Source organism: Ascidia mentula, chromosome 9 (genome assembly GCF_947561715.1).
Source record: "Ascidia mentula chromosome 9, kaAscMent1.1, whole genome shotgun sequence".
NCBI lineage: Eukaryota > Metazoa > Chordata > Ascidiacea > Phlebobranchia > Ascidiidae > Ascidia > Ascidia mentula.
The window spans coordinates 6,340,548-6,352,963 of record NC_138574.1 but is presented as its reverse complement, the minus strand read 5'-3'; the positions used below and the strand labels follow the sequence as shown (position 1 = coordinate 6,352,963).

At 33.7% G+C, this 12,416-nt stretch overlaps 2 protein-coding genes across 3 annotated transcripts; one reads left to right on the top strand and one right to left on the bottom strand.

Moving 5' to 3' along the window:
- The first annotated feature begins 1,680 nt into the window (after positions 1-1,680).
- On the top strand, positions 1,681-9,205 carry LOC145914344 (ubiquitin conjugation factor E4 A-like). The gene is made up of 25 exons (XM_083002166.1): positions 1,681-1,824; positions 1,888-1,963; positions 2,022-2,122; positions 2,398-2,541; positions 2,919-3,093; positions 3,318-3,442; positions 3,507-3,666; positions 3,721-3,830; positions 4,024-4,138; positions 4,202-4,324; positions 4,434-4,532; positions 4,919-5,051; positions 5,191-5,315; positions 5,372-5,472; positions 5,741-5,828; positions 5,889-6,021; positions 6,179-6,351; positions 6,410-6,510; positions 6,570-6,683; positions 6,957-7,075; positions 7,139-7,271; positions 7,330-7,439; positions 7,572-7,716; positions 7,787-7,944; positions 8,954-9,205. The coding sequence occupies exons 1-25, from the start codon at positions 1,747-1,749 to the stop codon at positions 9,060-9,062; spliced, it is 3,048 nt and encodes a 1,015-aa protein (XP_082858292.1). The 5' UTR covers positions 1,681-1,746; the 3' UTR covers positions 9,063-9,205.
- LOC145914345 (26S proteasome regulatory subunit 8) lies at positions 9,091-12,284 on the bottom strand. Of its 2 annotated transcripts, XM_083002168.1 has the most exons (11): positions 11,157-12,278; positions 11,026-11,102; positions 10,822-10,963; positions 10,614-10,768; positions 10,370-10,519; positions 10,190-10,301; positions 10,061-10,115; positions 9,773-10,007; positions 9,614-9,712; positions 9,360-9,557; positions 9,091-9,284 (listed from the first exon to the last, which is right to left on the bottom strand). In XM_083002168.1, exons 1-11 carry the CDS (start codon positions 11,392-11,394, stop codon positions 9,231-9,233), a joined length of 1,515 nt encoding a protein of 504 aa, XP_082858294.1. In that variant the 5' UTR covers positions 11,395-12,278; the 3' UTR covers positions 9,091-9,230. The 2 variants fall into 2 exon arrangements, with proteins under 2 accessions (XP_082858294.1, XP_082858293.1); XM_083002167.1 differs by having other exon boundaries at positions 11,026-12,284.
- Between the last annotated feature and the right edge of the window lie 132 nt (positions 12,285-12,416).

Sequence of the window (12,416 nt, the reverse complement as noted above, 5' to 3'; positions counted from 1 at the left end):
CACAATATCGAATCAAGTCAACCAGCATGGGCAATTGGCATATTTAATCAAGAGGTGTTGCAAAGGAAGTTAAAGTCGGTGAGGAAATAAGGTTAGAATCCGACGATTTCGCCACTACCATTCGTCAATACAAACTCCCAATCGGATAATTTTAGGTACCTCAAAGGCTATATCGATGGTGGATGAACATGGGAAACTCACCTTCCGCATGATAATATGATAAGAATCGCAGAAACGTTTCATGATATCGCATGACAAGACAGGATTGTCATACTGCGAAAACCCTCATTTGGCAGCTGTCGTATTTATAGCATGCAATGTAAACATTTTTGTGTTGTTTGATTACAATGGTAGATATCGTAAATGTAAATTTTGCCAGGCAATTTTTGCATTTGCGAAACAGTGCATCTAGGCCAAAATTTGTCTTCTCTAATCGTTGCGATCCTGTACAGCTTATCTGGTGGAGCGTTGGGCCTCATTAAAAATCGCAAAAACGTGAAAAGGCCCGTGTTTGAAGTCATTCTGATGGAAAACGTGGGATCATTTATTAATTTCACGCTATACGGCACTCAATCCTTGACAGATGCTGAGATTTAAAAAAAATCCTATGCAGCGGAAAGTGGTTTGGCACTTGATTGAATGTGACGTCACCCGGAAAGCAAAAAAAGCGCAAAAAGACCCGTGTTTCAGGTCATGCTGATGGAATACGTGGGATCTCTACCGATTTTTAAAACTTTCACTCTGTTCGGCACTCAATCCTTGACAGATACTGAGATTTAAAAAAAATCCTATGGAGCGGAAAGTGGTTTGGCACTTGATTGATAGTGACGTCACCGGCAAAGCAAAAAAGCGCAAAAACTCTCCTATTTCAGGTCATTTTAAATTTAAACTTGGGACTTCTGTAGAGGTATCCGTGCGAAATGATTGACAAGTGAAATACTTTGCAAAATAATGTTTACTGGTATGATATAAACCCAGAGTAAACTCGATTGCATAAGTTGAACGTTCTTGTGTAATGCTGCTCATTAATGCGGAATGTATTTCGCGAAAAAATAATTTTAGATTCTGCCAGAATGACATTAGTCAATCACTGCAGATATGAAGCGAAGCGGAACTTATATGTCGAACAACTACAAACGACTTGTCACGTGATGTAAACAAAATTGGGCTGGTTTTGGGAACTTTTCACACGTGTTGGTGACGTTTTTTAGCTTAGAAATGTTTAGTTCTCTCTACAGAGGATTTAAGTAACTCACACACTGGCTTTTTTGTAGATTGCAATGGATATTTAATGGTTTAAAACAAAGGGAAGTTTAAGCACATTGCAGGACTTTGTTGTAATTGAACTACAGATTAAATATCTTTTTATACAATGTCACATTCACATACATGTGATACAGGCTATACAGATTAGATATCTATAGGCTATAGGAAAACCTTTCTTATGACTGTAATGAGCATGAGCAATTTACTAACCATTTTCTTTTAAGAATGAGAATTTGTTTAATAAAGCATGGAATAATTCTGATTTGCGTACCTTGATAAGATCTGGCTATAAACAACATTGCGTGAACAAATTTTGTTATAAAATTACTTAACTTAGTTATATTAAAAAAAATGTTGGCAATTTGTTTGTCTGACAAAAATATTGTTATTCCGTTTAACTTCGAGTTAGTTTTTTTTTATATGATGATAAGAACAACTGAAAAATAGTTTTGTTAACGAGGATCTTTAACATAAATACTAATGGACAACCCATTTTATAATCTGTTTCCCTCTTATGAAAAAGCACAGCTCTTTTCCTCCACAACAACTTTAATTGAGGTGTCTAATGTGTGATTAGATGGCTGAAAGTAAAATATTTTGGTTACAAAACAATATTTTTAGGAGTCTGAAGAAGAAATTGACCATGGCAAAATCAACCAGTTGCTTGAGTTAATTTTTTTGTTTACAGCAAACACAGGTTTGTTTGATCAAATACAAAAGTCATGTATTATTAAAATGCTCAGAACTTGTTCCAGATTTTGATGCTGAAGATGACAAACAAGATGGAAAATGTGTTGTCCGGATTCATAATGGTGACAAAAATCAACAGTTTATTCTACTGGATGATTTGGAAAATGTTGAGTATTTTTTGTCCCGTATAATCAGGCCATCAACTTTTAGTTGGACAGTAATTAACAACAAACACCTTGAATAACATAGAAAACATGTGGTATTGTACCCAGATATGCATTGAATAATTTTAAAAACTGTTGTCATTTTTGAGTCATATATACTGTATATTATGACATGAATTTTGTTGATAAATAAATAAATATATTTTACTTTAATTTAAAACAATGATAGTGTGATAACAATCAAAGTGTGTTGGTATTAGGTATGTTTGCATTCCAGGTGCTCACAGAAAGACTTTTAATGGAAAACCCTGAATTGTCTGTTTGTGGGTTTGGTAAAAAAGGGTCTGAAAGAAAAGATGATGCAATTGAGATCAATCCTGTTATTTATTTATTAGCATGTTATGATAGAAGTGAACTTCAGGTTAGATTTCATTCAGTTACATTTAAAAACAAGATTTATTGTACGAGCATGCAAGATTTATTGTAATTATAAAATATTTCAGAGGTTACTTAAAATTGTTTACTGTTGAACAATTTAAAACAACAGATTGTGTAAAAATCTTTTTTTTAACATCATAACATGCAACTTTCAATCAGGGGGGTTTACAAACTAGTAATGCCACTAGTGCTGAAATTTTACAGAAAAATTTAACATTTTGATTTGTGCATTTATAATTATATTCATTCATTGTTGCTATGTGCCATATGTATCAAGTAGGTTTATTATGCAAACAAAAAAAATATTACTAGGAGTTTAATATTATGGAATTGAAATATTCTTTGTTTTTTCTGTTTCAGAAAGTTGGACAACCACATTATATACGAGTCATTCAGCGATGCCAGGATACAATTTTGCAGCATTTAGCTTTATGCTTTATCCAACCAGACATGTTTGCTCACATAGAAAATGCTTCACAAACATTTAAAGAAGTGTTGATTCACCAAATGCATTTAAACTGGAATGCAAAAAAAGGTAAAAGGTCCTTCAAATCGGTTTAAGCCATGTTTTTTTTCAAAAAAGCTTTGTTTGAATTTGTGTAGAAATATTTTAAAGATATCAGACAAATTTAAAATTGCACACAAACACAGTGTTTGATGTTATTAAAACTGTTCCACTTTATCAAACTAAATGCAACATATTTTCATTTTATGTGACCAATTTTTTAGCTGGACCTAACATTTCTGTCATTTTTAAAGATTCTAGTTTTGTCAGCTGTCTGAAAGGCTTTTCTGAAATGTTGCAGAAAAATTCTGCAACTACTTTGGAAACATTAATAACATCGATTTGCAAAAAATTGACAAAAGGCATTGCTTCTACAGATGTTAGTTTATCTGTTTATTATATGATCAAAAGTAGGTTTTGAAAATTAAAAATGTATTTGTCAGGTTCATTTGTTGGATCCTGATCTTGAAATGTGCATTAATGTCATGGTGCTTTTAAGCAAGGTTGAAGAAATCTTTGACATTGTTTTAAAATACAAATACGCTGGAGAAGTTGACTTATCTGTTACATCACAATTAAAAACCACTCTTGGCCTGATTTTATGTAAGTTTCATAAATATGTAATTACTGTTCTCTATTTAAGATTTTTGTATTCAGGTAAAAGTGCACTTATAACCGATCCTTTAAGTACCAATCATGCCTTTTTTAATGATGTGGAACATTTACGCCAAGCAGAAGTTAAAGCTGAAGAACAAATGCTTGACAATGTAAAAGTTTGTCCCTTTTCTGTTTTTGAAATTGTACAAAAATTTAACAATTTTATAAATGTGCGTGATAGTAATACATTTTAGACAAAAGACATGGCCTTATTGTGCCATTTTAGGAAAAAGGGCACCAAGGAAATACTGTCTAGTTTTATAGTTCAGGTTTGTAAATTTTTTTTTTTTATTATTTTATTAGGCGCTGGACATGTTTCATGGAAAACTTTTTCAAATATTTCACAATGGCATGAGGAATGGTAACAACAGAAAGAAACTTCTTGTTTGGCTTGGCTCCGTTTTTCATGAAAATTCAGGTAACACAGTGTTTTTGACAATTAGGTGGAGGATTTTTGTTTTATAACACTTTGTTTCATTAGGTGTTGGTCAGTTATGGTTACATGAACAAGCAAATCCAATGAGGGCTTTATTTAAGTCAGATGCCGTTTTTATGAATCTTGCCGCAGTTTTGGTTCGTTTAGCTCAGCCATTTTGCATTTCAGGTGGCAATTTAGATACATATACTTTTTAGTCCACTTTTTCTAAAAGCTTCTGAAAACAGTGCTCACACTATTTTGATAAAATTTGTTTCAATACAACTACTTGTTTCAGAAAACTCCCTTGAAAGCAGCAAGTTTTTAAAAATAGATCCAACCTATTGTTTGGCAACAAACAATAATGATAGAATAACAAAAGGTGTACATATGCAAGGTAAGCAAGTAGATTTTGTCCTGAACTTTATTGGCATGTCCTAACACAATTGAGGTGCTTTGGTACACTTATAAAACTCAAAAAAATGTTCCATCTGTGGACAATCTTTTGTCACATTGTGATAACAAAAAATATATTCCACTACATTAAATTTAGAGACAGTTTAGTAAGATTATTCACAAGCTGGGCGTATTTAAAAGTTGCACCTTTAAGAAACGGTTTACCACAAAGGTGACTTCCAAACAGGCATAAATATTTTCATTCAATAATTATCTTGTTTTACTACAATGCATTGCACAAAATGAATCTTACATTTTTGGGAAAATTTCAATATTTGGGTTTGGGGGATTTTGAGTTAAACTAATGTAGTTAACTAATGCCTACAGATTTGCACAAGGAAACCTGCTTTACCAAATCTGATGATATTACACCAAGCCCATTGGAAGTTTCTCAATTGTATGGTTTTGTAAGTGAATGTTTCTTTATGGCACACTACAGCTTGCATCTGGGAATGCATGGGTAGGTAAGGTTAATTCCTTCAAACAAGGCTTGACAATTTAAAAAAAAATACTTTTAAGGCAATACATAGTAAGAAAAATAGAAATTTTCATTAAGATTAAACTGACAAATTTTTGCAAGTTTTTGTCTAAAATCGTAGGTTACTCGTCAAATTTTATCGACTAACAAAAGAAATAAATCGGATTCAAAATACATTAAATGAACTGCAAGCAAGGGGAATGAACCTAAATGACAATCCACAACTGACAGAGACATTTCAAAGAGGTTTAGGAAAAAAATTAATTCTTCTAATACCAAATTCAAAATAAATACTGTTTCAGCCATGTGTGTATATTTGTCAACAAAAGGAACTTTAAAAGAGTCAAGATTTCTTGACACTTGCATGAAGTTTTTTTCCACAACCGCTTCTTATCTCAGTCATGTAAGTGCTTAAATAAGATTACTTGTATTGATTAAAGCAGGGGTGACCAATCTTTTTCTTCACTTTTAACTTCTCTCTGTGGTATAGTGCACTGCTACAAGTTGTGCAATGTACCACTTTTGGTGTTTGCACTATAGGTTTACCACTAGGTTTACCTGGATTCAAAATAGTTGACTGCTAAATACGTTTTTTTTTCTAATTGAAAGACAAAAATAATTAATCTTTTACAGGCACAGTTAATTGTATACAGGTATTTTTTTATCTTAAGATTTCTTGCAGTGATGACAGATCTGTTTCCATTCAAACTAACTTCCCACTATGTACGCCTGCTCCTGTATCTCTCACACTATTGCCTGGTTTGTACTTTTGTATTGTTAAGCTAAAATGCAACTTCAGCTTTTATTTACATGTGACAGAGTTTTTGATAGAGAATGTGAAAGATTACATGCTCTTTTTGAAACGGTCTCATCCTTCAGCTTTAGAGAATAATGAAGTGCTTATACTATCAATGCTGACCATGTGTACAATTTACATGGGAAACAAGTCCAGGCAAGATCTTGAAAATTTTATCTGTTATGACATTATTTAATATATTTACCATTTTGCCAAAAGAGCTTTAAACTCATTCAATATAATGCCAGCAATACCATTTGCAACTCCTAAACCTGTTTGGATTACAATAGTTAAACAAAATTACTTATCCCAGAATGAACAATCCTCATTTGCGAGCATCTTTGGCAGAGGTTGTAGAAGCTGTACTTCCACTTGGAAAAGATAGTACCTTACTTTTGTACCAATCAGACACTTTCCAAAAGTTCAAACATGTTGAAAATTTAACTGAGGCAGTTGTACAGCTTTTTGTTGACATTGAATTTACAGGCAGGTCTTTAAAACATCAGTATATTTTGTTTTTCTTAACACATTTATCATTTTGCAGGTGATCCACACCAATTTGAACAAAAATTCAATTACCGCCGTCCACTCTATCCAATACTTAAGTTTCTGTGGAATGACCCACAAGGAAAAAATGCAATCAAAGTAATACACTTAAAATGATTAGTTGATAGGTTGGTCACATTTGTAATACTTTCATTTAGAATGCAGCACAATATGCAGTTTCGAACATTGAGTCTTCAAAACCACCTCTACTCCTGCAATTTATCAACTTATTTCTCAATGATTCAATATTTCTTCTTGATGAAGCTATTGATGTAAGTCAAACTAGAACACAAAATGAACACTTTCATTGTATGGCAGAATAGTTACCTGACAGATATTTTGTTGCAAAGTAGAGACAAAAACATACTATTGCTACATTGGTTTGAATATCACAATCGTGTGTGGTGCATATTATTTTTTTTTGCAACAGATTATACTATTAGGTAAATACACAGATTAACTTATCTTAGCTGCACAAAAGACAAAATAATTTTTTTGTTATAATAATGTACTCCCCAAAAATTTGGGCTCATGTTGTTTTTTAGTATCTAACACAAATAAAGATGTTGGAGCTTGAGAGAAGAGATGGACAGTGGCAAGATTTGCCAGCAAGGGAGAGACATGAAAAAGAAAGAATGCTCAAGGAATTAACCATGATGGCCAGGCATGTGACTTATGAAATGTCTCAATGTCTGCATATGTAAAAAACTATCCATTTTTAATGCAGATTCCACAACGTTATGTCAAATGAAACCATTGAATCACTGGCTTACTTAACAGAAGAGATTATGGTTGTTGGTTTGTTTTGCCAACCAAGTCTCATTGATAGAATTGCATCAATGTTAAACAGTTTTCTTCTGGTAAAGTTTTTATATGTGTTTGTGTGATTAAGTTTGTTTAGTGTTTGTGCTATTACAGAAGCTGGTTGGACCAGAAATGGGAAAATTAAAAATTTCAGACTTTTCAAACTGTGAGTTCAAACCCAAAGAGCTTGTTTTGGGAATATGCAAAGTGTACATTAATTTGGGGTGAGCTTTGTGAAACTTTAAAGAGAAGCATATATTGCACAATAATAATTTAGCTAACTTTGATCACAATGATAGGTTGATTGGTTGTATTTGAAACTTAAATTTATGTTGTTATACATGGAAATTTTATAGGATGAACCAGGAGTTTCCACTTGCTGTTGCCAAAGATGGGCGTTCATATCGGCCTGATTTGTTTCCCCGGGCTATGAGAGTAATGGGAAGGTTTAACCATAGTGATATTTATGCCCAGTTGAAGAAATTGTCTGAACGCATGCAGGTTATTTCTGTTTTTTGTATATATCTCTTCTTACATTAATTGTTCTAAACTGTACTATATACAATGATAGGAATTCCAACGAACCACAGCCGCTGAAGATGAATTTTATCAGGATGCACCAGATAAGTTTTTTGATCCCCTTCTTGGTACACTTATGAAAGATCCTGTAATTCTTCCATCTTCACAAATAACGGTTGACAGATCAACCATTGCCAGACATTTATTGAGGTATTTATAAATACAGTAAACAAACATAAGTTTAGGCCTTGGCATAAGTTTGATATGTTGCATCAAACAATGTTACCATTATTCTAAAAATTTATTAGAAGTTATTTTGATGAAACTATTTTTACTTGTTTGCATAGAAAATATTTTGTTTGTATCAAGTCACATTTGCTGCCATTTCAAGCCAGTGTAGTTTAGGAATAAATGATCTTATACGAATTTAGTTTTGCATTCCCTCAGTTTGTTGAAATAGAAAAGAAAAAGGGGCACATATTAGAGGAAATTGTGTATAAGCTGCAAACAGATGGCCACTGTTTCGACCTAAAAGGTCTCATCAGTGCAGCTGGTGTGACTATCAGATGACTTTGCTGACCAAACGGCCAGCAAAGACTTCCGCCGTCATCCGTTGGGCACCAAACTAGGTCCAACCTTACGCTTGGCCGTTTGGTCAGTAAAGTCGTCTGATAGTCACACCAGCTGCACTGATGAGACCTTTTAGGTCGAAACAGTGGCCATCTGTCTGCAGCTTATACACAATTCATATTATTGGCTCCACATTGCTTATCATTAGAGGAAATGTTTGGCACATCACATGCAAAAACTGTAGTATGTATCTTTTTTGTAAAAATAGTTAACTTCCAAAAAAAAAAACATTTTCCCTATTTAAAAATGTTTTTTGGTACATTTTTGTATATAACATTTGCCATGATAAGTTTTCAGAAATTTGAAACAGCTATTTTCAATTTCCCACTTGTTTATGTGCTGCTAAAATATCAGTTTCATGTTCATAAATTTACATGCACTTTAATTCTTCATTTAAAAAAAAATTACCCACATGATTAAAATCACAGTTTTAACTAACGAATGCAAATTATTCTGTTGTGATAATTACAAAGCCCATAGTTTGTTTCAAAGCAAAATTGAATCAATGGTTTTGGTTGCTAGGACAAACCAACCAACTATAAAATTCCAATTTTGAGCAAGCATTTTGAAACCGTTTTTATTTTTTTAGTGATACAACAGATCCATTCAATCGACAGCCTTTGAAGTTGGAGGATGTCCAACCAAATGTTGATCTTGCCCAACAAATAAAAGCTTGGAGTTCTGCAAAGCCTTCATAACTGCTATTTGTTTAAGAGTATATCCTCAAAAATGTATTCTGCCATGCGCTGTGAGAGGGATAATAAAATAACAAAAGTACTCATTTGTCAGGAAACAAAATGCAATTTATTTGTGTTTATGACCATTAAATTGAAACCTAGCAGAGAGCAGCCACAGCAAGGCAATGATTATTTCCATAGTTTTTTGATTGACATGTTTCTTTCTGAATCCTTTTGCATGATCTGTAGTTCAAAATGATGGTTGTAAACAAGGTACACATACTAGAATGTATTTCATAAGTTGCATATTTTGCTAACCTTTGCAACAGCCATTTCAAAATCTTCTTGTGTTACATGAACTCTTCGTTCTCGCAATGCATACATGCCAGCTTCAGTGCAAACACCTTTTACTTCTGCTCCTGATGCACCAGGCATTTGTTCGGCAATTTTTCTCAGATTTATACCCCTTGTCAAATTCATTTTTCTTGAATGAATTCGTAAAATGTCCAACCTAGCCTGCAAAAAAACTAAGTTTTAGTAAGATGTCATGGATATCTTGTATTTATAAAAACCTCTTCATTTGGAGGTGGAAATTCAATCTTGCGGTCAATTCTACCAGGACGCAGAAGAGCAGAATCGAGAATATCAATGCGATTGGTGGCCATGACAACCTAAAAGAGAAATTATTTATACAAAACATGCTACCTCTATGCAAAATCTTCAAACCTCACCTTAATATTTTGATGAGCCTCAAAACCATCAAGCTGATTTAATAATTCCAACATGGTTCTTTGCACTTCTGAATCCCCACCACCATGACCACCTTCCAATCTTGAAGAGCCAATTGAATCTATTTCATCCATAAAAATGATTGATGGAGCATGTTCCCGGGCCATTACAAAGAGTTCACGAACCATTCTTGATCCCTCACCAATGAATTTTTGAACCAATTCAGAACCAGACACTCTGTACAAGCATATGGTCATGAAAAGTAAGCTGTAAGAGGTAAAAAAACTTACCGTATAAATGTGCAATCTGTATGATGTGCCACAGCACGAGCCAATAGTGTTTTGCCTGAAAGACCAAAATAAAAGTTCTGCATGGAAATATTCTCATTAGGGACAATGCATCATATCAATCATATTCACCAGTGCCAGGGGGGCCATACAACAGAACTCCCTTTGGCTGTGCAATTCCCAGAGCTTCAAATAATTCTGGATGCTTCACTGGTAATTCTATTACTTCTTTTATTTCTTTGATCTTTGAAAAATTATGGGTTATCCATAAGCAAACTAATTTTCCAAAACCATGAATATTTATTCTTGTACCTGTTTGTCCAACCCACCAACCATTTCATAAGTAGAATCTGGTACCTTTTCCACCATCATTAAAGACACCAGTGGGTCAACTTTGTTTGGTAAAATTTTGTGCAAAACATAACTGTCACTTCTCAATGCAACACGACAGTTTGCTGTTACCTTAGATGTCAAAAAAAAAACATATATTGATTAGTATGTTGAAAACTCTTTTGACATTTTAAATTCTGTTAATTTTCTGATCAAATATACTTACATCTTCAATCTTTATTGCTTTGTCAATATCCACAACAAATTTCCCCTCTGGATGGACTTTTACCAAAACTTTCTTCTTGTCAATTGGTTTAACAACCTCACCAACATATGATCCTTGCTCCTGAAGGAGTTGTAATTCTTCCCGCAAAAGTCGTACTGTAATAAAAGCCATAACAATATCATCCACATGAATGTTTTAAAGTATGTACCTTTGGCATTAAGTTCATTTCGTTGGGCTTGAAGGCGTCTCACATTCTGTGCTTTTTCATTTACAACTACATTAAGATCCTGTATTTTAATGTTGTAATATTGTTCAATTCCAGCTTCCATATGAGGAGTGTCAATCTCCATCTAAATTTGCATAATATTGATTAGCTTGAAATGTCCATTGTTTTCTGTTTTTATCAGCATACCTTAGCTACATAAGTAGCAAGTTTTTGGATTGCTTGGGCTTCTCCTTTGGCTGATTCAGAATTCATTCTGCTGGCCGCTATATACACAGAACACTTGGCATGGAACCAATTAACAATTAAGTATAATTTACCTTTGTTCATGTTCTTCTTTGTTAAAACATTCACAAGAAGAGAGTCTTGACTGGTTGCTTCCTCGCTTGTATCCCTTTTTGCCCTTTTGTTGGGACTACCCACAGCTTTGGTGGGTGAAGTATCTGATCTGTCCGGTGACACGGACTGCTGTCGATTTCTCTCTTTGCTGCTGTTGGATTTTCGTGACCGCTTGCGTGGTGAAGCTGTACCTGATTTCTTTTTAGCTCTGCCAGCCATAAGCCAATAAGTAGGCAAAAAATGACTGGCCTACTTAATCCAACCCATGTAAAGCCACAAACACAGAACTAATCACCGACAGCTATATATTTGAATTACTATACAAAAAGTTAAAAAGGTTTTTACAATTTAAATGATTTTATGGTGCAAACTTACATTATAGGAATTTAATAGTCTGTTCTTCTGGCACAATTTATTTGTTAAATTACAGTATGCCTGGCAGCAACAGAAACATTATATTTACAATATAGGATTGTAATATGTATGCTCAGAAGATATTACAAAATATAATGTGTCCGTTGTTTTATCACAACAGAATGGGAAAAAAGCAGGACACAAACTATGTCCAGCATGATTTTTGCTCATATGATCATCGTCATCATTCTAAAATTTCCCTAAAGCTTATTGGGTATATATAATATATACAGATACTTTTTGTGTAAGTTTGCCAAGCATTATTTTTGTTTCCTCAAATGCACTACAGTTCACAGGCAGGGTTGGCAGATAAAAAAGGTCAAATCTGGAATTTGTGTTATGTTTGGAAGTAAAGAAAATTTTCATTTTTGGTACCTCTGTTCTTACAATTTCTGCTTTACCTAAATGTAGATTTTTTTTCACAAAAGGATTAGACTACCCACTGTGCGTTTTTTTAAAAATAACTATTAAAAAAAATTTTAGCCTATCTTTACCTGCAACATTGAACATTGTGACGTAAAGCCCAGTAGACGTGAAGTTAGGAATAGTATGAACGTTACACCCCACAGAGAAAAATTAGTCCATTCGATTTATCCTACAACCACAATTACCCAAGTTTATTACCTAAAAATCGTGATGTTATATATTAATACGGCAAAGTCATAACCGATGAGTGACTGAGCAGGAAAAGACAAACGAAATCTTTCAAGGCAACCCTTTCAAAAAAAGACCAGAGACAAATTTGGCCTTCTAACCCAATCCGGCAACCCTTGTCACACAGGTTTCAGTTTTAATGAAACAGCGACTGCAGCGTCTTCCATCATCCG